This window comes from Aricia agestis, chromosome Z, assembly GCF_905147365.1.
Source record: "Aricia agestis chromosome Z, ilAriAges1.1, whole genome shotgun sequence".
Lineage (NCBI taxonomy): Eukaryota > Metazoa > Arthropoda > Insecta > Lepidoptera > Lycaenidae > Aricia > Aricia agestis.
In genome coordinates this window covers 32,386,319-32,413,886 of record NC_056428.1, presented here as the reverse complement: position 1 = coordinate 32,413,886, position 27,568 = coordinate 32,386,319, and the positions used below count along the sequence as shown (strand labels likewise).

The following is a 27,568-nucleotide window of genomic DNA, read 5'->3' as shown; positions in this document are numbered from 1 at the left end:
TTTTACGAATTTACACACATTTCTAGTGGAAATTTAGTTGTAAATTACCAAGTGGCTAAACTATTGGTAAACTTGTAGTTCAGGCATAAGATAATATTATGACGGCTTGGGGCTTGGCAATCGGCATTGAGGTAGACCCTTAGAGTATACATTAGCAAGCTATAGAGCGCGCGCATCGCTTGTTCCCCGTTGTGCCGATCGTAAGCAGAAGTTCTATAGATACTTGTCAAACGTATAACGCAAGTCTAGTGATGTTCCATGCGCCATCGTTTGACGCTTATAGGAAAATATGTTCACACTCGTGCTTACAGTTCATACCTTGTTAGAAGCACTCTATAGCTTGCTATAATGTATACTCTATGGGTAGACCGTAGGTACTCTATGGGGCTTGGGCCTTGGAGAGTTGCAGACTGGAGTGTCAATTCACATTATTTGTCAAAATATTTTAGTCTGTGGTCAAATGATTTTAAATAGCGTCCGACAAATACCTATAATAAAAAATAATTTTAGGTTCGATATGAGGTTTAAGAGTTAAAATGTGATCAAATAAAAGGACACCACGATACGGAAGTGTTCTATTGACAAATGTTAAAGACCGAAAATATAGAGCCTACGTTTCTAGGTCGTTTGGACGATAGTGGGTCGGGTAGGTGTAAGGTGTTGGGACGGTATGTGGCATAAGCAGGCTGTGTTATGAATGAGGAGGCTCTGTTGGCTCGAGCTTCCGAGGAGCGGGAGCGTATCTTCCAGAGATACGAGAGAGGCCGCGAGAATCTCGTCGGACAGATCGACCCCTGGGAGGACCCCGAATTCGAAGATTACCACAAAACTGACAGGTGGGGTTACTCGGAACTGGCCTTTTATAAACACTTTCTACTTCTTTATTTAAACAAGTCTTTCGGCCCTTTACTTGCGTGCGAAATATAAGGACAATATTTTGAAGAATGTAATAATTATTATGAGAAATAACTTGACTTTCCAGATGCATGTCACACCCTTTTGTTATTGCTCATTTGAGATTCATTTATATTCTCTGAATAATATGTCCATTGAGTTGTCTTGTGATTAGCGCTTTTAGTTACTTATTTGCTTTTAGTTACTTTAATAATGATTAAACTAAATTTTGTATTTTATTGAAGCCTTTATGTATTTTTAACGTGAACACATTTATAAAAATATGTGTGGCTTGTAATATGCTATTTTTAAACAAGAAGGGTTTACACTATGTGCAGTTCTTACCACCAAAATTATTAGATATCCCGAAAAACAGACTACATATTGTGTCTGCACAACGTAATCTCCAATGTATTCTTAGCATTTCTCTGTTTTAAATAAAATAATAGGTATGGTTAACAAAGGCCAACAGCGAAATATTTGTAAGTCTGATGTGAATAAAATTAATCATGCAATAAAGTACTTTTTCTTAGTCAATTATGTTATCAATCACGAATTCTTTATACAAAATTTTGATGTTACGTTATTATGTTTCAATTAATATCTCTCTGAGATCAATAAAAAATTAAACTCACATGAAAATAATGTTTCTTTGTATTTATTACAAAGCTATAATATTATGATATATTTTGAATTATAAGTAGTATTATAGCTTTCCTTATTGAGCTTTCTTAATTACTTGTATCTAGCTAATAAAACCCTTATGATTGATTATAATATTATGATAAGAAGTAGTAGGATAGTAACATATTTTTTTTAAATGGTTGACTAGCATGTGATCTATGAGTATATCTTATAGAGAATTAGAAAGTGGAATAGCTATTACTTAATCATATATATAGGTATACATCCATTGGCATTAACTGTTATTGATACATGTTACATAATTAAGTAGCCATAGCAAATTTTATTTATGCACAGCAACTTTTATTTAAAATACTTTATGTTTTTTTATTACTTTTACAAAAAATGAATAACATAATATAGTGTGAGCATCACTTTTTGAGTAACTTCAAAAATATTTTATTATAGGCATGTCAGCCTAGCGGTAGCGATCCATTTTTTTTTCTTTCAATGCCAAAGTATGTCTGTCCATGTACGTCTTGATACTTACAAGACATTTAATTAACTTAGATCAAATTTGCTGTCCAGATGATGGTCCCTGCAAAAACATCAGAAAATCAAATTGCTTGACAAAGTTGCAGGCAACATCTAATAATCACTTACTTTTGACTTTTAAGGCCTATTAGCAAATTGTTTTGAGACTCAAATAATCGGACAAGAATGCTACATCCTACTCTAACAATGTCATTTCACATTTGTTAGAGTGGGACGCAGCATTCTGTACAATAGTTTGAGTCTCAAAATGGCTTTGTGGTACAGCCCCTGAACTTTTGTTTGAACTTTATTACTATGAATGACATACTTGATTATGAATGCAAATTTGGGAGATGTGCCATCGAGAAAATTGATTCCTAGGCGTTTGATGGACCTACGCTATTTGGTCGAATTATGACAAATCAATGTTAGCTGTGATCGGTAGGATGGATTTGACGTAACGCGATCAAATTACTAAGGTCCTCCATCTGCCTAGGAATCAATTTATCTGATGTTATTTTGTTATAAAATATGTTCAATATAAGTGTGACATTTTGAGATGATAACAGAATAAGATTATTTTTTTAATGCTAGCAAATTTTATAAATTGATTTGTATTGTGTTGTATAAAATCTTTTGTATTATTTAGAAAACATTATATCCATACTAATATTATAAATGCGAAAGTGTGTCTGTCTGTCTGTCTGTTACCTCTTGACGCCCAAACCGCTGGACCGATTTTGCTGAAATTTGGCATGGAGATACTTTGAGTCCCGGGAAAGGACATAGGATAATTTTTATCCCGAAAAAATGTACGGATACCACGCGATAAACGAGTTTTGGCGCAACGGAGTTGCGGGCGTCATCTAGTTATATATATTATATATGTACGTCTATTATTGTGAATCTAGAAAGAAACAGATCCAGTGTACAATTTGGTAAAAAGACTAATTATTCCTTGTTTTTATTAATAAAACAGAAAGATTTTAATGACATGACTAACCTAAAATTCTGAATTTGTTCAGCAGCATCAATTGGTATGTCCAGAAATGTTATTAAAGCTTATTTTATACTGAGCCGTGCCGGATGTATACCATAGCATGAATTGATTAATTTTTTCAATAATGTATTAAAATTTTAACAGTTTTTTTTACGAAACTTAAGTTTTTTAGTATTTCTAATCCCATGGTGAAAATAATTTTACTACTCTTAGAACCATTCCGCTACAGACGGCCCTCAACGAGTATTTTTAAAATATGGCATTAGTTACATTTTTTAATTGGAATATACGTAAGAAGATGTGTATTTGCTAACAAAACAACTTTTATCGGTAAAATATGGAATTCGATTAATTTAGAGCGTTTTTAAACAATGTCATCTAACGGAAACGCGAGGTTTTTTCCCATATTTTTAAATTAAAATAGCGTATATTTCAAATTAATGTTTAGTTGTAGTATAGTTATACAGCAATACTTCGAAATATTTTGTATAAATTACACTATTCAATCGTTTTTAGTGATTTTGACGATTAATTTTGTCAGGCCAATAAAAAACTGATAATTAAAAATAAACTACAATTTGGTGCAGTTTTATTACAAACTTACTAGTATATTTACATATTCCATGTCGAAAATTTTAAAATTTGTTAGAGAATTACGATTTAATTCACCTTTAAGCGCCCGCGATCGTAGAAATGTTAATAATTTCTAGTACTTATTACTATAATTACTTTTATCTAGTTACATAGTTTCTTTGTTTTATGCTATTTTGAAATATAGGCAAGTTGTTTTGTTAAAGTTTCGCAATAACCAGTATTCACATATGAACTCATCACAGTTCTTAATGGAGGGTCAAATTGGTTGCACCCGCGACAGCACTTCAAACCTGTTATATATATATATATATATATATATATATATATATATATATAGGCAACAAAACTAGATTTATAAATCATTGTTAAACTAGTTAATATGTATCCCTTCAAGGGATATTTTATTAATAAACATGCTTCATTTTGCCTGTAGGAAGCTTTAGGTGTGCCAAACTGTTGTACCCGCGATAATGGAATCGCCTCTTTATAAAGAGTAGTAAAATTATTTAAATATAGATACTAATTACTAATAATATACCTACGATGAAGCCTGCATTTTATTTCTGCGAAATATCTAATGCGAAATGTATTTCAGATATGGCTTCATTCACGACGAACGCTTGCCCCAGAAAACGGCGCCGCAAAAGGTCAACATCGAAGTCGAGAGAGAAAAGAAATGGATCAAAATGCTCGGCGAGTGGGACTCCCCGGGCACAAAGGAAAAGTTGCACAGAAGAATATACAAAGGCATTCCGAATTCACTTCGAATAAGAATATGGTGTAAACTCCTCAACGTCAACGCCATGAAGTCCGAGAACCCGCACAAATACCGGGAAATGTTGAAGCTGGCGAAGCAGTGGTCGACGGACGTGAGGCAAATAGATTCCGACGTGAACAGACAGTTCCGCGAGCACCAGTTCTACAGAGAGCGATACTCCGAGAAGCAGTGCTCGCTGTTCAACGTCCTCTGCGCTTACAGCATGTACAACTCGGAGGTGGGCTACTGCCAGGGTATGTCGGGGCTGGCCGGTGTCCTGCTCATGTATATGGACGAGGAGGACGCCTTCTGGGCTCTAGTGATCCTGTTGTCCGACAAGAAGTACGCCATGCACGGACTCTACGTGGAGGGGTTCCCGAAACTCACCAGGTTTCTCGAGCACCACGACAGAATACTCGTTAAGTTTATGCCAAAGTTGAAGGTCCATTTTGATAAGTTCGGCCTCGATGCTATACTTTATTCTTTGAAATGGTTCTTTGTGTGTTTCGTGGAACGAGTGCCATTCAGCCTGTGCTTGAGGGTGTGGGACATATACCTACTGGACGGCGAGCGAGTGATAACGGCCATGGCGTATACTATACTAAAGCTGCATAAGAAAGCGATCATGAAGTTGAATGATATGGATCTTATAGTCAATTATATACAGGTAATGATTAACATACTTTAGTTGTTTGTAAGTCTTCTTTATAGGTTCGCGTGGGATTCGTTTATCCGATTTCAATGATTGCTTCAGAGAATTAAAACAGTTTTCTGCGTAAACATCATGATTGATGGTAATGTTATATAATATCATGGGTGTCGTAAAAATTCGCCTTTAGAGCATTTGCTCATCTATACGGCAATAATCCGGACCCTGACTTGTCCGGCACTTCTAGTAATCCGGCATACCATCTCTGGTTAATTTAGGTACATAAATATTAATTTGGCCAATATAACTACGTAATACAAAATTGCCAAATCCACTTCACCACATCTGCTTATAACCTTCAGGCTGATCGCAGATAAGGCCCATAGCACACGGCGTATTTTAAACGCGCTGACGACGCGCGTTTCAGGAACGCGCTTCTTCGGCGCCGTAAACGCTGATAGTTGCGTTTGCACTGATAATAGAAACGCGCGCATGAAGCGCGTATACGTGCATTTGAAGCGGTACAAACGCGCGTACAAAGGAGCGGAGTACGGGCAGAGGGGGTGGGGGTGCTCACGCCACCACTGCGCCCGCGCCTCAGTTGCGGTTTTATTGTGTGCTGCGCGTGTATTTCGTTTAAAATGGAACCCTTCGACACCGACCGCTTTATAACAGAAATAAACAATCGTCCAGCTACATGGAATTCACTACTGCCCGAATATTCAAACAAAGTGTTAAAAAGAAATGCTTGGGATGAATTGTGCCACATTTTTTATGACAATTTCAATGAAAAAACCAGTAAGGAAAAAAACCTGGCAGGTAAGATTTCTTATATTTATTTAAAAATAATGTATTATAGTTTATAGTTCGACGGTACATAGAACAGTAAAACAGTAGAAAATGTAATTAGGTAGGTACCCTAAATTTTAGAATCTTGCCATGGTACTGCACCTTCATCACTAATAAAATAGTCAGCGTACATATTTCGTATCATAGTTCCGCTTAGTTGTCCCTGTGACAGTCTTGCACCAATCGAAATCAAACTTGCATCTTCAGGAGGATCTTCAAAACCAGCTACACTCAAAGAATTATGAAAATTATAACCGTCACGTTCACGTATGAAATTATGCAGTACACAACAGGCTTTCACAATAGCCACACTGAAGTCCACGCTAACGTTCAGTGGCCGATTAAAGATTTTAAATTTGTTGCTTAATATACCAAATGTACATTCAATGTATCGTCTGGCACGTGTCAAGCGGTAATTATATATTCTTTTCTGCCGTGGCAAGATTTTTCCAGCATATGGTCTCTGTAAATGTTGAGATAATGCAAAGCCTTCATCTCCAACAAACGTAAATGGTATTGGTACCCCATTATTAGATATTGGTCTCGCATTTGGTATATTATAATTTCCTTGCCTTATCTTTTTGGTCCATTCACTAAATTCATGTATTGTTGAGTCTGCAGCTTTTCCATAGCATCCAACATCTATATCGATAAATCTGTAATTTGCGTCACATATTGCAAGCAATACGATGGAAAAATATTTTTTATAATTAAAATACTCTGATCCACTATGTTGAGGTTTTATAACTCTAATATGTTTCCCATCGATAGCCCCAAGTAGGTTGGGAAAATTTGCGTATTTCATAAATCCTTCAGCAGTTTTTAGATGTGATTCTTCGGTTGGTTCTGGCATACAGATGTTTTTTAATTTATCCCATATTATTTTCACTGTTTCACGGACTATAATGCCTGCCGTCGTTTGTCCACACTTAAAGTCATAGTGAATATCTGAGAAATAGCAACCCGTAGCTAAATACCTGAAAAGAATAACATTATTAAAAATCACTTATTATCGTAAATTTTACATATTTTAATTAAAATAAACCTACAACTACTTATTTCAAATGAATTAAAATTAACCTAAAAAACAACTAAACTATTAACATTATTTATCGTTTTCAGTCATTGAACTTCAAAGAAAATGGAAGAGTATTAAGGACGCTTATAAAAGAGACAAAGCGAAGAACAATAACTGTTCCAGTGGATCTGGAGCTAAACCTAGAAGACCCTACATATATTCCAATTTGCTAACTTTTTTAGACCCGCTTTACGAAATAAGATCTCCAAGTCAAAATGATGATGCAGCTCTGCGGAATAACCAAGACTGTGATTTTCAAAAACCACATTCACCAAAGAAGTCTAAAAAGACTCCAAAACATGAAGACCCACAAGACAAATTGTATGAAGCACTGACAGCAAATCTCAAACAGTCTAAGGAAGCAAATAATACAATTTTATCTGAAAATCCCGACAAACTGTTCTTAGTTTCGTTGGCTAAAGATTTTTCTGCTATCAAAGAGGAATTTAAGTTAGAGGCCAAAGCTGATATGATAAATTTAATTCGTAAATATAAAAATATGGGACAGTCATCGAGGACATTAAATGAAAATAGATACCAAGGTGCATTTCAATATGAACATCAGTATGGATACCAGTCTGGATATCAGTCTGGATCTGGATATCAGTCTGAATTTCAGCCACAATATCCAAGTAATCAATCAGCGCCAAGAAATGAATCTGTCAGTTCACTCCAAAATTTGGATAGCAATGAATCGGTTACAAATGACTCCGACATCATATCTGACATGTATGATGATATTGAATAAATCTTTTTCTCTTATTCATAATCTAAGTGCACTTATAACAATTTACGGTTGATTTTAAAATGTAACAGGTCAATAAATAAATAAATACATAATAAATAAATACTAGTTGTTTTCTTACCTCAATGTGATGAGCAAACGTTCTTCTGCCGATATACATGATCTCATTGCTGTATTTTGACGAGTTAACTCAGGTTTTAGAATCGAAAGAAGTTCTTGGAATGACGAATATGACATTCGATAACAATTATAAAATTTCTTCCATCTTCTATGTACTAACAATTTTTTAAAAGTTGTATGATAATGACCACCCAATCTTTTTTCACTCGTAAATGGGTCTATCCAATAAATTCGCTTTTTTTTACGTTTTTTACTTTTTAAAAGAAGTACTAAAGCCAACGTAAGCAGTGTTGTCTCAACCGACGCCATTGTACAACTGAAGAAGAGGAGTCTCTGATCAAAACGCAAAAGCTACGAGCGACTACAGCGCGTCTGTACTGCTGTATCTGCGCGTATACGCGCAGTAGAGGAACGTTTTACAATCGCCCCGTGTGCTTAATTACCTTGGTTGCGATCCAATCTCGTTTGAATCGCGTATAGGCGCGTTCTCTGCGCGTCGTCAGCGCGTTTAAAATACGCCGTGTGCTATGGGCCTAAAGAAAAAAAAACTATGTAATACAAAATTGAAAACTAAACGTCTAGAAATACTCTCGAGGCTACTTTAAGCTGGGTACAATGAGTATATTATGAGTAACTATCTAAGAGCGCTTACAGACGAACGGCACGTGTCGACGGCACGCGTCGGCGGCAGTCGACGGCAGACGACGGCACGTGTCGGCGGCAGTCGACGGCAGCCGCCGACAGTTTATCACGCTTGCAGTTGTGACGGTAAACGTCCACAGGTCGGTATTGTACGCAATGGACGTTTCGCATCAAACAGATATTTTTTTTACAGTACGTCCACTGTATCGGCAGCGTATGGATTACCGACTAGCCAGTATGTTTATTTTTATTTTTCTTTATTGAATACCAACAGCGTATTATAATTTGGAGCTTAACACTAAACATGTAACAATTAGTATGGCCAGTAGCAGGTATTACATTGTTTGTCAAATAGCAGTGCTCTGTATTTAACATTATAATAACAACAATTTAATTAAAATTAAAACTAAAACACCGTCATCGTTATTATCGACACAGTAAGGTCTTGTCATGGTTACTATTTATCTTCAAATTAGTCCAAACAAAGTGCCTAAGTCCAAATTTCTGCTTTCGACTTTTCCATCTACACCCCCCTTTAGAGCATTAATTTACTAGGCTAGTCGGTAATTCGTACGCTGCCAATTCAGAGGACGTACTGTGAAAAACATATCCGTTTGATGAGAGCCGTCCGTTGCGTACGATACTGATCTGTGGACGCTTACCTTTAGGCGGTACGTCACAACTGGGGACCTACCACCACCTCTACTACCGACACCGCGACACCGTTTGACAGATAAACAATATTCCTTTAAAGTCAAGCTAGCGATCTTAAAAAAATTGATATTTCACAGCGGATTTAACAATGTTTTGCATTTTTTAAACTGTTTTTTAGTAAAATTATATTTTAAAACTGAGTACAGTAATGTAATTGTAATCTTATGACAAAATGTTCTGGAAACATTGTAGTTTTAGGGAAGGTCGTGGTAGGCCCTCTGCATGGGCCGAAAGGGGGCGCGTGCTGGGCGGCAGCGGCTGTCCGTCTGCGTCTGCGTCTGCGTCTGCTGCGAAAAAGCCGGCCCCCCGAGAAGAGAAGGCCCCGTCCAAAAAGGCTCGGCAAAAGCCGAAGCCTAAGGGCGCGGGGGCTCCACCCGCATCCACCCAAATGGTGACGGATGCCTAAGACCCGTGGTCGGTGATTTGGGGATCCCGCCGAAAGCAAGGGTCCCGAGATGGACAGCCCGGGGGGCTCTTGATGAGAAGCCGCATGAAGAAGGTGCCGGTTGCGGCAGCGCGCTGGGAGGGGCGGAGTTGTAGAATGTAGTCGCTCCGCGGTTCCCGTCCCTCCCGCACTAAGCGCATGACGGAGGCCTGGGGGGGTTTTAGTGGGTAGACCTCTTTTAGGGAGTCCCACATACCCTCGCCCCTTCCCCCGAGGGGGCGGGGGATACGCAAAGTATTTCCCCTCCTAAATAAAAGGCCATCTGCATGCGTCACAAACTGTCAACGACTGCCGTCGGCTGCCGTCGACTGCCGCCGACACGTGCCGTCGACCGCCGTCGACTGCCGCCGACACGTGCCATTCGTCTGTAAGAGCGCTTAATCTACTCGTTTAGGAAAATAATTTGTAGTTCAGAAAAATCCTTATCATATTAATTTGTAATGTACTTATTGTAAATTGTAATGTGTAAAAATGCCCCGACGTTTTGGTATATTATGGCATCGGTGTCAATATTGCCCACCGCTATTTAAGATCGATTTTATAAATTGATAATCAAGAGTCGCTTTAATGAGTTCCATCGATCGCTCTGTGTAAAGCTAACAAGTCACGTACGCTCTACAGCCGCATGATTAAAGCTGATATGCAAAAAAGACTGTTTTTTCTTTTTATATACAGGACACCAGGATTTTACTTATATATAGTACACCAGGATTTTACTTAGGGACACCTAATTGTTGAATGTAGGTTAATATTTTTTGTTTGAGGATTCACTGACCAATATGAAATGAAACTCCAAAAGTGCGGTTAGGTTTTAGTCATAAAATATATTATGATCTAATTATATGCCTACAACCTACATGCTTTACCTAAACATATCAGAGAGGTCTTCTTCGCTTCATTTTCGTCTTCATGTTCATATGTTTTGAGACGAATAAAAAGCTACATAAAATTTTAAATAAGTACATAATTACTTTACATTTCAAATATTTTCAGTAAACAATAAGTATACAATAATCAACAATAAACTGTAATTATTATTTAAAATGACCACCCCCTGTTTTAATGCAATTTGACGATTTGACCAATGGCGGCACGAATCCTTTCTAGCGGAATATTTTGTTTCCTTCTCGGACAATGGCTCGCTTCAGTGACTCCAAGTTTGGTTAGGACTTTCAGCATGCCCTGAGCTCTGACTCAGTCCATAAGAAATAATCCAGCGGGTTGAGGTCGGGAATGGAAGAGGGCCATACGCTCGCCGCGACGGGCTCTGTAAAGGCCGACACATTCTCCCTTAACCAAGCTTGAGAGGATTTTGCCTTATGGGGATGGCGCCGAGTCTTGCATGAAAACCCAATCCTTGTGAAATAAAGTATGAGACAGAAGTTTTACAACAGGGTCTGTTACTTTGACAATTCTCAACATGACATACTTTTTTCGTCGGTGGTATTATACTCACTTGAAAAACAATACTTATGTACATTTTCGTATCTCATAAGCAAACATTTTTATCTTTAAAAAAGTTAATAATTTTTTAGCCTTATGGTAAGGTGCAGAGTCCTGCACACATATTATGCATGTCCCGTCTGGCTGCTATTCAGCCATCTGGGGATGGAGATGACTTTGTAAAACTAGCAGATATTGGTCTTAGCGCATAGTTCCTTCAACCAAGTGTAGTCCACCATTCCCGTTTGAGCTAATCTTGCTCCATGTCGTAACAGACGAAGGAGGTTTCACTCGTTCAATAACACAGCTTTTATAAAAATTTTCATGTCGCCTTCAGTGGACAAACTAGGGAGAATTCTTGTTATGTCCTGTCTTGTCCAAAAAAATATATTTAAACTGAGGTAGAAGTGGTGTACTCTACGAAATGTCATTTGAAAAGCAATCCTAAAACAATACACTCAAAACATTAATCACTCATAGAAACTAAAAGTATCTACGTAGTCAAGTGCGAGATGCCAATATTATTTTGTAACAAGAGTGACTAGGATGCAGGCCTATGACATTAGCTTTGTCCACACTGTGCCTTTTTCTATTCGTCAAGAGCATGCGTTATAGCGCAGTCAAAAACGAATGTGAGGCATGCCCGCTACCCTCTGACCGTATCCAAAACTTAAAAAAAAACCAGCCAAGTGCGAGTTGGTCTCGCCCATTAAGGGTTCCGCAGGAGCAATAAGGTTTATTTTTATGAAATTAAAAGGTTTTTGAATGATTTTTATATTTCAGTTGATTTAAAGAAAGTTAATTTAAGGTTTACCTTTTATGACATATAAAAAAACTACTTGTTAGATGTCGTTCAAACCAATTTTCGTTGGTAGTTTTTATAGTAATGTACATCATATATTTTTTTAGACTTATCATGCCCCTACTTTAGAAGTTAGAGGGGGGGGGGGGGGGACACAAATTTTTTCACTTTGGAAGAGTCTCTCTCACAAACTTTTCAGGTTAGAAAAAAATTATATTAGAAACTTCAATATGATTTTTGAAAACCTATCCATAGATACCCTACACGTATAGGTTAGATGAAAAAAATTTTTTTTTGTTGGTTTAAGGTTTACCATTTATGACGTATAAAAAAACTAGTTACTAGATCTCGTTCAAACCAATTTTCGTTGGTAGTTTTTATAGTAATGTACATCATATATTTTTTTTAAACTTATCATGCGCCTACTTTAGAAGTTAGAGGGGGGGGGGCACATTTTACCACTTTGGAAGAGTCTCACTCGCAAACTGTTCAGGTTAGAAAAAAAAATATGATTTTTGAAGAGCTATCCATAAATACTGGGGTATTTATGGATACCCCAGTATTTAAATTAGATGAAAAAAATTTTTTTTTTTTCACGCATAGGTTAGATATATCTGCTTACCAAATTTGAATAGTATAGCTCTTATATTTTCGGAGAAAAGTGGCTGTGACATACGGACGGACAGACAGACAGACAGACATGACGATTCTATAAGGGTTCCGTTTTTTGCCATTTGGCTACGGAACCCTAAAAATGACAATATTAGCGTTGCGTTCCTTGACGCATTCAATTATTGAATGCGCCAATATGAAAGTTGATGACGAAAATTGAAGATGAAAGAAAGTGCACAGTGTGGAATGGTAACTCCCCGAAAGATCAAACGCCCGCAAGTACTGACTGCAAAAAAGTCTATTACATAAATTAAGATTTTTTTTTAAGTTTATTATTTTCTATAATAATATTAATTAAACTTAAACTACAACTTACAATTAACTGGTATTTAATAGTACCTGCGAAGGGCGTGCGCGGGTGAGGTCAGTGTGAAGCGGGAACCCTCCCGGTCGGTCGAATGCATTGTATATAATATAATATATGTTACCGTTAGAATGCGGAATACGTTAATGTTCAAATTAACTAAGAAATCTGCAGATTTCCTGATACCATCCGGTAAAGTGTGAAATTTAAATCAAAAAAGCTAATTTTTGTACTTTACCTAGTTTGCATAGTAACGAATGGTAGGTACATCGTTGAATTGCGGAAGACAGTGAACTAAACAGTTTTGTTACGCTCCTTCGCTGGGACTGCACTCCTCTGTTTCTATTTTCGACGATTTGGTCTGTTATATTTTATCAGTGGAGTAACATTAACAACAACAACATTGAAGTTAATATTGAATATTTTATCCTTTGTTTATTTTTTTCTTATTATGGCGCTTCAGCTATAATAAGTGGCGGGAAAACTATGTTCTTGTAACAATTTTTAGCATCGATTTTCTATTTGGTAAAGTCCAAAGTCTAATCAAAGTCAAAGTAAAAGTCAATGCAGTCAACGACTCAAGTCGGTCGATTCCGTAAAATGTTAGACGCTTTACTAAAACTATCGATTGAGTTTAGGAGGGAACACAAAAGGCACGGCGGAGTAATGGTCGAACATACAAAAAAAAAATATATATATATATCCACAGCCGAACATAGTGGATATATTTTTTTTATTTTATTATATTATTATATTATAACCTCCTCGGTTGGATGTCGGTTAAAAATACATACCATCGAATAAAATATTGGTCAAACCCCAAATTTCTTGGTCAAACCCCACGCTATCTGGAAGTTTTCTTAAACTGCCAGATAGCGTGAAGTTATACAAAATACTTTACGGAAAATTATCGCCAGCTGCTATGCGGCTATATACCTACATTCCTAGCAAGCTCGAGACTAAACGACTATAATGGTAATGTAGACAGATTTTAATCTCAAAAGAAACATTCCATTCGTATCAAAGTGCCGCAGTAAAAAGACTGCTGGTTAAAATCTATTGTATAATTAAAAATATGTAATATTTTTGATTCGCCTTTAAACTAGCAATCGTTAACTTCTAGATTACCTTGAGAATATAATAAAATACTTCTGAAGGTTTATTTTATAAATCGATAGGATACTAGTAATAAAATATTTGAACCATTAGTTGAGAAGTGTTTGTACTTTATCCCTTTTCGGCAATTGACTATTACCTTCGATCACATATAATATATTATGTGATTGAAGACTATTACCCATACAAACATACCAGAGAAAGACTAAACAATATTTTATATTTAGCAAAAAATAAAATGTTTTACGCATTTGCTATGGTCGAAATCACGAGGCGGGTCTCAGATCTTCTTATAAAACATTGTAACTAGACGGCTGCCAGTTTGTTTATTTTAAAAGCCACCACTAATCACTTCCACCGTTTCAGGTAAAACTACATAAAGACTTCGGTTACGAGGACGACATAGTGATATACCACCTTCAGAAATCAATGGAGGAGTTGAGGAAAGCGAAGCTCGACTACCCCGGTCCCCCGCCCGCTTCGGAGCTACCCCAGCGACCTCTGGGCACCTTCGTGGAGCCAGATAAGAAGCTCAAGATCGGCCAGCGAGCCGAAAACTTCTCGGAGACAGAGAAGCAGGCTCGAGCCACGGTTATATTACGGTAAGTTTGATAATGGACATTTTTTAGGGCTACGTACCCAAAAGGAATGAGATCCTATTATTAAGGGCTCCCACACAAACCTGCGAATTCATGCGAATTCGCATCGTAATGTCATTTTTATTATGAGTTTTGTCGCAAATATTTGCGATTCAATGCGAATTCGCAGTTATGTGTGGGAGACCTAAGACTTTGATGTCTGTTCGTCTGTCTGTCTCCAGGCTGTATCTGCAGGACCACTATAGCTAGACTTCTAAAAGAGCATATTGTGACATTTTAGTATGAAGCCTGGTATACCTACAAATTTGCGATCGGCAAAAGATGAAACAATATGCGCCAATCGATAGTACATCTTATATATAAAATTCTCGTGTCATAATGTTAGGCCGCGTACTCCTCTGAAACTTCTTTACTGATTTTAACCAAATTTTATATATTCAGTGAGTCTGAGAATCGGCTACTGGGTACTTTTTATATTGATAAGTGCATTTGTTGAATAAATAATAGTAAATTATTACAACTCGAGACTGACGGCGACCATTGTTTGTGCGACGGGATAGCGATGGACGTTGCCATGGTGACATACTTATTTAGTCACTTCAATAAAATAATACGGGCGAAATACTTTATATGGCAAAAAAAAAACGTTTGCCGGGACAGCTAGTCAAAATATAAAATATATGAAATTCTCTTTTGTAAAATGAACTGATTACTGATACGGTTTCGGAATAAATAAGAGTTTAAGAAAATATATTTATGCAGAATTTTCTAACTGTTATTTATTCCGAAACAGTATCAGTGACGACATTTTACCAAGAGTATTTCCTATTTGTATTTTGATGTACAATCGATTGGCACATGTTTCATCTCTTGCCGCCAAAATGAGGTTTTTTCCAAAACTTCCAACTAGGTAGACCGTAGGTATACCAATTAGGTTCCTTGTTTTTTTTTCACAGATTGTGTATTTCTGTTGCCGCTCAACAAATGCTAAAAATGAGATAAATATTTAAGGGCCTCCCATACAATACACACAATTTTGGCCTTTTTTTGCTCTACAACGCGGTGCGGAACTCCTCGTGCGCGAGTCCGACTCGCACCTGGCCGATTTTTTGTTATTACATAATATCGAGTAGAATTTCCTAATTTACATTATGTAGCTATTCAGCAGATAGAGTTGGTCTATACTGATTTGTATTTAAAATTGGTTTAACTAATTCTTCTACCCATAAATATTTAAGTCCAATTAAAGATAAAATTAACACAGATTTTGATAACACTTTTCAGTATATAATATCTATTCTAGTATTTTAAAAGCTACTGACTACAGTAATAGCTAATTAGAACTCGATGTACCGTAGCTGTTGGAACTTTCTCCGTCGCCATTTTAAACAAAAGAGAAACTATTCAAGTGCCATCATTTAGCTTAATTTAGTTATTGTTATAAAAGCTTGTTTGTGCGAATATGAAACAATTCACATTTTAAACGAAAATACAAAAGAAACAAAATAAGACGAACTTATGACCACTATATGAATAATGTTTGTTTCTTTGCGAAATTTTGTTGTTATCACTTATTCTTCAGAACTGATTTAATTATGTACAGAGCTAGCTCGTACATTTTTAACCGACTAAAAAAGGAAGTTATCAATTCGACCCGTATGTATGTAAAACCGTATTGCCAGAACTGCCCAGTTTTCGTATATGTGCCGAATTTCAAAAGTGTATGTATGTTTTTACGTTTGTGTTGGCATATCTCCGAAACTAGAGGTCCGATTTAAGTAACTCTCTTTTTATTGAACTAGGTATTGTTCAACATAGGGAATGCTGCAAGTTTCATCAGATTTTGATGTAGGTTAAGTATAGTTTTTTAGATAGTGAATTTTAATTCTCAATTACGAACAAACTATCAGTATTTTAAAAAGAGTGGGTTTTATCTTTTTAAAATACTGATATTTTATTTAAGATCTCAGTGCAACTACGTTAATTGTAGTTTTTATATACAGGAACCATAATATTTTGATCTTAAAAATAACTAATATTCTTGTGGGCATGATGCAGATTTTCTCATGTAGATGGTACGCAGAGAAGCCTTGACACCAGTAAACACCTCTTTGTATAATACTTATTTAAACGACGAAGAGAGGTTAAGCTATTTTACCTTGCAGTTTAGTCTTATCGTCTATGAGGCTAATTATTAGAATGAAGCCTTGTTAGAGGTGAAAACTGAAATCTTTGTTGTCTGGTTTGACATTAATCGAGTCTTATTTGCATTTCAGTCGCGAGAAAGCGGCGCTCGAGTTGCAGGACCTGCGTGTGTCACAGAGCGACACGGTGTCAGGTAACTTGGACTCATCGATATCCACCTCCAGATCCACTTCCGGCGCCAGCCTCACTTCCGATCAGTTCACACACTTATAAAATCAATTTTCGGTGGCCAATAGTCAAATGAGCAACTTCGAAGTGTTGATATAAAATTGGGGCATTTCAGCGAATTAGTTTAAAAACTGTTTGATAAAGAAATTATGAGCTAAAATATTGTTACTTGATAGTATGAAGATTTATTAAATAAGCGTTTTGGGATAGTGGCCGGTGGCCTGTGTGAGTTGACCCTAAGTAAGACATTAGACTACGCTACCGAATATCTTACATGAGCAGCTGGGGACCACCCATAAAGTACGACACATGATTTACATAATTTTTAGATTATATAAAAAATATTGCGTTGAACCTAAATCATCACAGCAAAACTTTTTTTAACATGAAAATATAATAATTCAACAATGTTCTATTCCTCAGCTTAGAATCGGCAAAGTACTTATGTATTATAGTTACATAGATTATTATTATAATATACTACGTAATTATTGCTATCTCAATCACGAACCTCATAACTTCCTGCGTTAAATTGATAGAATGCTCTATAAATAGATTTCACATTATTACATTTTACATTTATGCCAAAATGATAATCATTATCATATGGCTAAAATTGGTAGCTACTTAATTATCTAATTTAAGACATTGCGCCACCGAAAACAGATTTTAACACACATCTAATATTAGTTAGCAAAATGAACGTACATTGATTTTTTAAATTCATTTTGCATGCTTATATTGTTATATTTATTACTTAGTTTTATATTAGTTTTCATATTTACTCAAAACGTATAATAGACAATGTACATAAAAATTCTACTTTTAAATATTAGTCATGTTCATCAGTATGTTTTTTATTTAAAAAAAGCAATACAGTTTTTTTATATAAAAAGCTATAAAATAATTAGAATTTAAGGTCTTAAGACCCCTTGTTAATTTTTTGTTTAAATCTCTCATACAGTCACAATAATATTATTATTTGCCTGCAGGCAGGGCATTTTTTTTCAAAATACTTTTATTACAGTTTTAAGACGCCAGACAAAGCCATTTAGAACAGCTAGTTTATATAACTAAAGTACAAATGTTTTTTCTAGTAATACATGTTCGTTTTACTCAAAAAAGTTTTAAAAAGTACTTTTAATGGCAAAAGAACAGTCCCTTACGATTTAGTTATAATATGTAATGTTAACTAAAACTTAATATTTAATGAAGCTTTACTGTCTTTAAAAAGTATAATTATAATGTTATTAATGTAATTAATGGATATTTTCATAAACTACTATTATAATATAATTATTTTGGTTAGTCAATAATAATACTAATGTATTATTAACCAAAACAACAAAGCATTATCGATTCAAATTTACTTATAGTAAATGTAATATACCCACTGGTAATTAATATTTTAAGTAGATCTAAACTAGTTTTAATTTAACTATCTTATATAATACATTTTTGCAAAAGCAATTGTGTAATTTTAACTATCTCTTTTGAATACCATAGGGCATAGACAATTATACTAATATATACAACTTGGCAAAAAAAGTCTGGCGCAGTGATAGCTAGAACTAAAATTTTATATTTATGGCAACATTACAGTTCTTGTCATTTCATGTTTCGCTAAAAACCGACAAGGCTTTAAATGAACGTGGCGAAAAAGGAACTAACGCCGCCAATCGCCATCATACAAAAACCTTATTTTTGACAGTTTTCCTTAACCGGCAGCGACCCCACCCACGTTCATTTAAAGCCTTGTTGGTCCATAGAACAGTTTGTTGATATTTTGTGTCAAAAGTGCGTTCAAGCGTGGCATAGAGTTGCCTACAATAAAATAATTAGTTTAAAGCACACCATTTTGCCAAGCTGTAAATGTTGTAAAATTTCACACTCAATTTGTTGGATTGGATTGGATGTTCAATGATTGGATCCATTAGTACCCTGCTTATTTAAACTTTTAAATCTTTTATCCTTGCCAGATAAGTTAATTAAAAAAATAAAGGTGATGTTTTTAATTGTTATAGTTTTTATACCGTTTTGTTAAACATACAGCTCTATTAATTAGTCCTGTCATAATATTATGACAATATTTATTGTTTAGTATAAATTAGTCAAATATAGGTACATAATATTATAATTTAACTAATTTATACTAAACATTGAACATACTACCCATGTATGGTAGGCAATCGCCCATAAAAAAATAACTCACCTGGCTTTGGTTAAATGGGTTTAAAACATTTTTTGTAGATGTATGAGTATTTAAGTGTATATTGTTGATTTGAGTGTCATCCACAATGTAAGATGCATTTGTGCTTGCCATTATTTTTACTGAATGGTGGCAACACTGAGATCAGTGTTGTCATTTAATAATCACTAGCATGGTAATGGTGGTATGGCGGTGGGTTTATGTCATGATTAACAACTAAATTATTACTCAATAAAATAATTCACTGTTATAATATTTGCAGGAAATAACATTGATAATAACAACATAAATAACACATGCTTTTTGCTCATGTTGGCCGCGATCATAAGCATTTTTAAATCAATTTTTTAATGAAAATAATTTTAAGTCTTAGATATTCGATTCATATAATTAATGACAGTGAATTAATAACTCATCATTAAAAAAACGCTCATGCTTTTTCATCCTAATAATATTTTTGTATTAAAATGAAACTTAATCAGTTATTTCTTATTAACATATTATCATATTAACAAAATTAACAATTAATCAAGGACGCACTTGCAAAACAATTTATATAATCAATCTCTGCTCAAAATCTGTGTCACTGCCTGTCTCATGCATAAACCCACTCCATGTCATTTATCGTCTCAAATAGTGTTAATTGGAAGTTGTGGCAAAAAGTCCCAAATAAATTAAAGAAACTGATTTTTCTTTTTTTTTTGTTCGCGTACAGGTTAGGTATACATAGTTCTTTATTTTATTGATTTGTAAATACGACAAATATCTCTATAACGTTTTGAAGATTGGCTTGCCAAATTAGATAGACATACATTTCATTAAGTTTTCATTTAATTTTACAGTATTAACTAGATTTTTTATGAGTAAAACTAGTTGTTGACTTTTATTTTGCTCAGGCGAGAATGTAAGCGACACACTGACACTTCACTTAGTTCAAGCCTCGATGAATATTCTTCAAGATTCCCCCACCTCTGGTCCCCTTAGACGCAAAAAGTATACTTACCTCATAAATGCTGCTATGCCAAGAAAAGCTAGTAAGAAGAAATATCGTTAATGTGTTTGTGATTGAGTATTAAAAGTTGTGAGCAGAGATTGTTTATTTTAGATGCTAATAGAGTAGCCATAAATAAATAAAATTATCTAAAACTATAAGGATTTTTATATTGGAATTCTTAAAAAGTAATACTTTTAAACTTGTTTTAATGTACACAAAATGATTAATATAATGAATTACAGTAAGTTTTTGCATGAGCGTTTTTGGCACACTGCTTGTTTTGTGTTTGAGCATTCATATGGGTGAGTTTTATTTGCATGATTTCGTTTTTTTCGCTTTCTATTTAACAAAATATTTTAATTATGATTATTGATACAATATATAACAATTTGACGTAACAACATCCAATAAATTTACATTTTTCATCCTGACTTACGTTGAGTTAAGTTTAGCTGCAACTTTTGTAGATCACAGTGGCGTAGCTAGCGGGGTCCGGTGCGAGGACTCGGTGTCCGCTCTCGGGTCGCGGCGGTCCTTGGCGGAGACGAGTGTGACCAGCACGGCGGACTTGAGCGTGTTCTCAAGCGGGCGCTCTCACGCGCCGGACAACTCTCTCGACACACACAGCAATATCAGCGACGACGGCACAGGGTCAGATGGGTGAGATGTTGTACTGCACCGTAGATAGACGCTCTCTGTGCTAACCCGGCGATCCTTAGCTTAATATGCATATCTGTGTAAAGATGTATTAATAGTATGTAAGGTTTGATAATAATCCAGTTTGGGAGAGGGTATAAGGTGCATAGAATAACATCGTAGCGATTGCACAAAGTGATAAAAATTTTGGGTGTGTTTGTGTCTCTTGTAGTTAGCTGTGCAAGTAGCAGCCCTGAAATTGTTGAGGCATTTCTCATAGAAGCGTAGAAGTGAAAAGTAAATCAGCGCTGCTACGTTCACAGGGAACTCAATATAAGGGACACATAGACTGTATACTCCCTAAAGTATTATCACTTAGTTTCGTTAATCTCTATATAATCCAGTTTGGGGGAGGGTAGGTGGCATAGTTAATAACAGCGTAGCAGTTTCTAGGTTTTTTAAGACAGTAATAACATAAACTATGAATAACAACCTAGATATTTAATACTAAGTTATTAACAATATTTCAATATTCCCAATCGTTGACACTTGACATATTGCCAACGATAGGGTGTTTACCGTAGTTATTAGGTTCTTATTTTGTGCGTACCTACTCAAGATGGGGTCAAAAGGAACGAGGGAAGTCGCTCCGAGTGCAGAACTGGCGAACTCATAAGACGTATACGTAGCCTCGACAGGTTATCTGGTGGGTAAAAACCGCCGTAACCCGAGCTAATGTAGGCTTAACCAAGTTTAAGGCCTAGTCACGTACGTTGATAATGCGAGCGCTCTGTGGAGTGTGGAATTGGATTTTGAAGTTATTTTGGGGAATTCCAAAGTGGTATTTTCTTCACACGCACATTTTTTATGTGGAATTTTATTTGTGTGACAGATGTTTTGAATTTGGAATAGATATCATGGAATAATTGTAATTTTTGAATACCCGTTTTGAAGTTACAACTGTTTAATTGAAGTAAAAACTAATTTTTGTCTATTTGAGATTAATTTATTATTATTTAAAATGGGTGTGGAGCACTTGCATTGTCACCGTATTTTTTGATTACGTGGCCTAGGTAACATAGCTATATAGCTGCTAATCAAAATGCATGACATTATTAGTTGCTTCGCGCTTATAATATGTATCATTGTGTATGTAACATTATATTTGTAAAACTTATAATAGTTTTCGGTAGTATTAGTGTTTCTAATAAAATAAAGAAAAAAAAAACTACTAGATATTACCGAAAGACATATTTTGTGTCGTTCTGTGTACATTTTTTTATACGTAAGAGCCCCTGTAGAAATTTCTGATCATGTATTTTCATAACTAACAACATATTAGCTAACATCTTACATTTGACTTACATAGTATAAAACAAAGTCGCCTTTTCTGTCCCTATGTCCCGTTGTTCCCGTTCCCGTTAATCTTTAAAACTACGCAACGGATTTTGATGTGGTTTTCTTTAATAGATAGAGTGATAGAAGGTTTATAAGTATAATAACATCATTAAGTAGTGGAGAAATACTGGTATTTTTGAGGTTTCTAATTTGATCTCGTAAAGAATTAGGTACAATTTTTTCCGCTTACATTGCAAACGCAAGCTGAACCCTACGAGATTTATTAAAATAATGTACAAACTAAGGGCCTGTTTCACCACTTCCTGATAACAGCTGATAAGGCTATCCACCAATTAACTTGACAGATCAAGTATGGAGAATCTGTCAAAACTGTTGTGAATAGCCTACTAGGCACTTTATCAGAAAGTGGTGAAACAGGCCCTAAGTATTGTAAACTATGAAAAGATCTACAGAAAACTTCATGATGGTAGGTATATTTTATCTCTTATGGATATCTCACAATAAATTTTTTTGTCATTTACTTTTTACTACAAATAATGCCTAATTTTCGAAGAGATTTCAACAAATACGGCAATAATCCTTATTCAATTAAATACTTTAAGACATTGTTGATTTAATATAGATCTATATGACCCTTTACAGTATATTATTATTATTTAAATAAATGTTTTACAAATTAAAAAATTGCGGGACGTAACTTTTGCAGCGGTACCGGCCAATGCGGGCCACGGGTAGTAATGAATATAAATCAAAACTACTGAATCGATTTCAATCATTTTTCAGTGAGTGGATTATATATTTTATACCCGTGCGAAGCCGGGGCGGGTCGCTAGTTTAACATAAAGTTGGAACAAGTTGGTCATCAATAAATAAGGTTTTCCCTGAGTAGTAGGTTTTCCTCTATGTGCGAATGCGGGAAGGAAAGTCGTGTCTCCTTCCTTTTTCATCAAGGAAAAAATATGCTTGGCAGTGGTTGTCAATAAAATATGTAAAGGGCGAATTCTTCGAGATATTTTAATTCTTTCGCGAAGGTGACATTGGGTTCCCACCGTGTACACGTACGTTCAGGATTATCCAATTCATCAAATTCTGGGAAATCCTTTAAAATATATATATCTGGGGGTAATAGTAACAGTAGTGCACCAGTCAAGACGAGCCAAGCGAAGCGCAAGGGCACTACTTACCTTTTCTCGAAGTGTTTCGTTGTTTTTTGGATGCCTTATAGAGTTGGTTTCCGATGTATGAAATATTTCTCAGGATATGATGTCAATAATAGACTAATTAAACATACAAAGTCATACAACACCTCAATTGAATAGCTCTAATACTTTAGATTTGATTAAGATCTATTCTGATATATTTTTCACAGGGCAAACCTTATATTGTGGTCGTCTTGGCAAAATTTTACATGAAATGTTTTTGGTGGGATTCATATTTATAATTTACTAGCTGTCCCGGTGAACTTCGTGTCACAGGTCACTTTAAAACCTTCCCTGGACTTCTACGAATATTTCAAGACTAAAATCAGCCCAATCCATTCAGCCGTTCTCGAGTTTTGCGCTTAGCAACACATTCAGCGACTCATTTTTATATTATAGATTAATATAATTTTACATTATTAACTTAGATTTTTAAAACATATTTGTCTAAAACATTGTCGATATATTGAGAGGAAGTTTTAAGTGAGCTTACTACTCTTACTAGCATCGCTTCTATGTGTGTTGCTGTTCTTTGTGTATACAGAGTCGAGTGTAACAAAACAAAGTTATAATACTTTAGGGTGTGTATAAGATTATAAGTCCACCGTATAGAGTTCAATGTGAAAGTAGCAGCGTTGAAAAGTAACTTTTTTATGAGGGCACATACACACCCCAAAGTATTATGAACGTGGCGAAAAAAGGAACGAAAAAATCACACAAAAACGTAATTTTTGACAGTTCTCCTTTACCAGCAGCGTTCCCGCCCACGTTCATTTAAACTTTAAAGCCTTGTCGTACTTTATCATTTTGTTTTGTAACATGTGGGTGTGGTATTAAACTTTTAAATCGTTATTGATTTTAAATATATGTATTTTAGATATTATTGCTTGCTTGCCATTCGCATAAGGCTTCTTACCACTAATGTGTGGTGGCAGTTCTTTTAAAAGAAATTAAAGAAAGTAAAAAATAATCCTATATTTTTTAAATATCTCAATTTCCTCAATAATTTACATAGCTTTAAATCGACATTTTTTAACTGTAGAAATGGATTTATCATCATTGCAATAGCAAATTTTTAGTCTGTTTCTGTGTATAAAAGCTCATATCGCTTAGTGTATAAAGATATATGATATAAACGTGCTATGCTTTAGCTAGCGAATAGAAGTTTTATGCACGATATACTCAATCACGATTCACGACACAAGTTTTCGCTTTGTTTTTTAGATATCAAGCGACAATCCGCTCTCTTGTAAATCTGACAATCGCTTTGATGCTATAATAATTCTTTTGTTTAGCTTTATATCTCAAAATTTTGCAACAATTGGCCGTTGTTTGTCGGCCGTCATCGTCGTCCACAAAACTTTGTCACGTCTAAATCATGTCACGTCATGGCAACACCAGAGGACACGTTGTTTACGCCTCTAGTCCACCGACGCTGCGAACTGCGAAACAGCAGCGAACCGATTTACTGTCTCATCCGCCACACGACACAGCATTGTATTGCATCTCGCTCTATTAGTGTTATACAGTGTGTTAGTGTAAACACCGTTATCCTTGAAACCATCAAATGAGACCGTAAAAATGTACAACTTTTTCTATGAGAACAATGCTGGGAACTCAAGAAAATTCTGTTTTCATACTTATACAAATTGCCCGGGTCGGTAATTTGTTTTTGTATGGGTATGAAGATGGATTTTTTGAGTTCCCAGCATTGTTCTCATAGAAAAAGTTGTACATTTTGACGGGCTCATTTGATGGTTTCAAGGATAACGATGTTTACACTAACACACTGTATATTCCGTGGTTTCGCACAAGTTTCGCAGTTGTTTCGCGTTTCGCAGCGTTGGTGAACTTTACAACTTGGCAGGTATGAGGTAATAACCAAATTGAACACAACTTGTTAGTGGCGTTGCCATGACATGTCATTATTTTGACTTGCGCAATAAAAGGTTTTGTAGCGCCAAAAATTATTATGCCAACGAAGTACATAAATAATCGTTTCGATTGTCGGATTTGGAGCATCACAAATTGTAAAATAACGCCATGTTTTTGACATTCCAGGTCCGGAGTTTGCGGTTTAAGTATTCAGTGGGGTCCGTCGGCGGCTTCCACGCCGCGGGCGACACCCCATCCCCCGTCTGTTTCGCCCCATTCCGAAGACGTGGTGAGAATACACGTGACGTACAATCCGCTGGCCGCCAGCCCCTCCCATCTACAGCCAGTTAGCCCCTCCAAGTACAAATACGATGAACACAAGAATCTCTCCCTCGGCTTCTACACGAACGGAGCAACGAATATGCCGTCGGACAACAGGATCAGGATTCAGGTGCCGTCGGAGGAGTTACTGACTCCAGTCGTGGACTCCGGCCGCATTATAACCCCATATTACGAGTCCCGGTCTGGCTTGTACGATCTGAAGTAAATAGTCAATAGGTTAGTGTTTGGGCGAAGCTCGGAGATTGTTGATCGGTGTTGGATTTCTTTGACGTGTATTTTTTAAAAGAAGCTATTGACAGTATGACAAGACTCACAAGAGTCACTACGACTAAAGCCCAGTTTATTTTTATGTATCTCTCTCTATTAGCAGTTTGTCACCGATTCAATATCGTGCCGAGCTCAGCACAAACTTAGCAACTAATGATTTTTGAAATCTCAGTGTATTAATAATCTCGGAGCTATTTCAGCTCTTCTTACTAGAGTGTTCTAAATGGGCAATTACCCAAATACTTTTTAATAGATCTGTTACCGTCTCATAGAAAAGTTTATGGTGTTTAGGAGATTCGAATGGACTTTTAGGTACTAGTAGAGATTTGTTATTACAAAATTAGGACTAAGAATTTGTCTAGTGATAAATATATAATATTCTTATTTTCAAAATCCATTCCATGTTACAATAAAAGCATTTTTAAAATTAAAGATTTTTTACGTATCTACTTTTACGAATTAAACCACATAAGAACATTATTTTGTAAATAATTCAGATATAAGTTAGTTTAAAAAGGGAAAACTCATTTGGATCTTGAGAATTTTATGAAATTGTTATTGATATTATTTTGTAAATAATTGTGATGTACGGCAGCTTATTTGTATAGGCTGCACACAAAATATTGAAGATCCCTCGGTGAAATTAGTAGGGGCAATAGGCGCATTTCTAAAATATATACCAATAACATGTCTCTTTCTGATAGCTACCAATAACAAATCGTCTGATCACTGATCTACCAACAGCGTGCCTCCGCTCGCACCCGCCCCGCCCACTCCTCGCCCCACTAAAGAGACCTAAAAATCGAGCACTGCGCCTCCCCTTTCCATTTTCGCCGATCGATCTTAAAGCTTTGCGCGGCCTATAACGGTAGGTGTAATAAGTGGACATGACCACGACGAGGTTCGCGTAGTAATAGAAATTGACTTGTCCATTCGTTATACGCACATAATTAATAATTATACATAGTTTTGAAACTGTTTTATGTAATAATTATAGAGTAGATATATTAAACTTCAAATTAGAAACGAATGTTAGTCAATCATCAACTAAAGTCTGAAACTTGAACTTAGACTTAGATATGTCACTCTAAAATCTAAACCTACATGAAACAAATGTCATTAATTATTTGGCTAAATTTTATATCTGTTTTCTACAGAGAAAACAGAAAAAAAACTTGTTTTGATCGCCTACCCTTGTGTCAAAACTCAAATACAGTCAATTTTGGATTTAATGTTTGGATAAGCCTCAAAATATAAAGTGCATAAATTTTTTGAATTTAAGTTTATAGCTTGAACGTTGTAAGTGCTTATTGCTGAAAATAACATTGAATGTCGTGTAAACTTGCTCCAAAAAGTTTTGTTCTAATTATTAATATTCGGTCCATACCTTAACGCTAGGTTTCCAATGCCTGTATCATATTATAAAGAAATAGACAAATTGATGACATTATGTAGGTATCTCCTTTTTATTGGGGCCTAAGATATTTTCATAAAAATAACATTGTCTCTTGGTATGTCTATGGTAAAAATATAGCACCAATATTACTATTGACTATTGGCGCGAAGAACCGTAAACGCGATATTTATACACCTTATATTTTTTTTGGTGTAACCAAAGCAATTTTTGGTTTAATTTATTCTAACGGCCCTAGTTGCATCTCATTAAACTTTTAGATTATTACTGCGTTTTGTATGTAAGAACTTTATGACGATAATTATTAAAAAATGTTATC

At 35.5% G+C, this 27,568-nt stretch overlaps 3 protein-coding genes across 5 annotated transcripts; 2 read left to right on the top strand and 1 right to left on the bottom strand.

Moving 5' to 3' along the window:
• The first annotated feature begins 464 nt into the window (after window positions 1-464).
• On the top strand, window positions 465-27,568 carry LOC121738564 (USP6 N-terminal-like protein). 3 transcript variants are annotated; one of them, XM_042130721.1, is made up of 6 exons: window positions 465-836; window positions 4,242-5,070; window positions 14,349-14,584; window positions 16,858-16,919; window positions 20,625-20,817; window positions 25,413-27,568. In XM_042130721.1, exons 1-6 carry the CDS (start codon window positions 694-696, stop codon window positions 25,771-25,773), a joined length of 1,824 nt encoding a protein of 607 aa, XP_041986655.1. In that variant the 5' UTR covers window positions 465-693; the 3' UTR covers window positions 25,774-27,568. The 3 variants fall into 3 exon arrangements, with proteins under 3 accessions (XP_041986655.1, XP_041986654.1, XP_041986653.1); XM_042130720.1 differs by having other exon boundaries at window positions 20,610-20,808; XM_042130719.1 differs by having other exon boundaries at window positions 20,610-20,817.
• On the top strand, window positions 5,666-7,795 carry LOC121738571. Its single transcript, XM_042130732.1, has 2 exons — window positions 5,666-5,871; window positions 7,024-7,795. Exons 1-2 carry the CDS (start codon window positions 5,694-5,696, stop codon window positions 7,725-7,727), a joined length of 882 nt encoding a protein of 293 aa, XP_041986666.1. The 5' UTR covers window positions 5,666-5,693; the 3' UTR covers window positions 7,728-7,795.
• Window positions 5,873-14,788, bottom strand: LOC121738570 (protein ALP1-like). Its single transcript, XM_042130731.1, has 3 exons — window positions 14,766-14,788; window positions 7,846-8,377; window positions 5,873-6,878 (listed from the first exon to the last, which is right to left on the bottom strand). Exons 2-3 carry the CDS (start codon window positions 8,151-8,153, stop codon window positions 5,972-5,974), a joined length of 1,215 nt encoding a protein of 404 aa, XP_041986665.1. The 5' UTR covers window positions 8,154-8,377; window positions 14,766-14,788; the 3' UTR covers window positions 5,873-5,971.

Coding starts and splice junctions, on each gene's coding strand:
- LOC121738564 (XM_042130719.1), top strand. CDS start 694: ATGAATGAGGAGGCTCTGTTGGCTCGAGCTTCCGAGGAGCGGGAGCGT. Junction 5,071..14,348: donor TTATAGTCAATTATATACAG/GTAATGATTAAC, acceptor CCACCGTTTCAG/GTAAAACTACATAAAGACTT. Junction 20,818..25,412: donor GACGGCACAGGGTCAGATGG/GTGAGATGTTGT, acceptor TTGACATTCCAG/GTCCGGAGTTTGCGGTTTAA.
- LOC121738571 (XM_042130732.1), top strand. CDS start 5,694: ATGGAACCCTTCGACACCGACCGCTTTATAACAGAAATAAACAATCGT. Junction 5,872..7,023: donor TAAGGAAAAAAACCTGGCAG/GTAAGATTTCTT, acceptor TATCGTTTTCAG/TCATTGAACTTCAAAGAAAA.
- LOC121738570 (XM_042130731.1), bottom strand. CDS start 8,153: ATGGCGTCGGTTGAGACAACACTGCTTACGTTGGCTTTAGTACTTCTT. Junction 6,879..7,845: donor CGTTTGCTCATCACATTGAG/GTAAGAAAACAA, acceptor TATTCTTTTCAG/GTATTTAGCTACGGGTTGCT.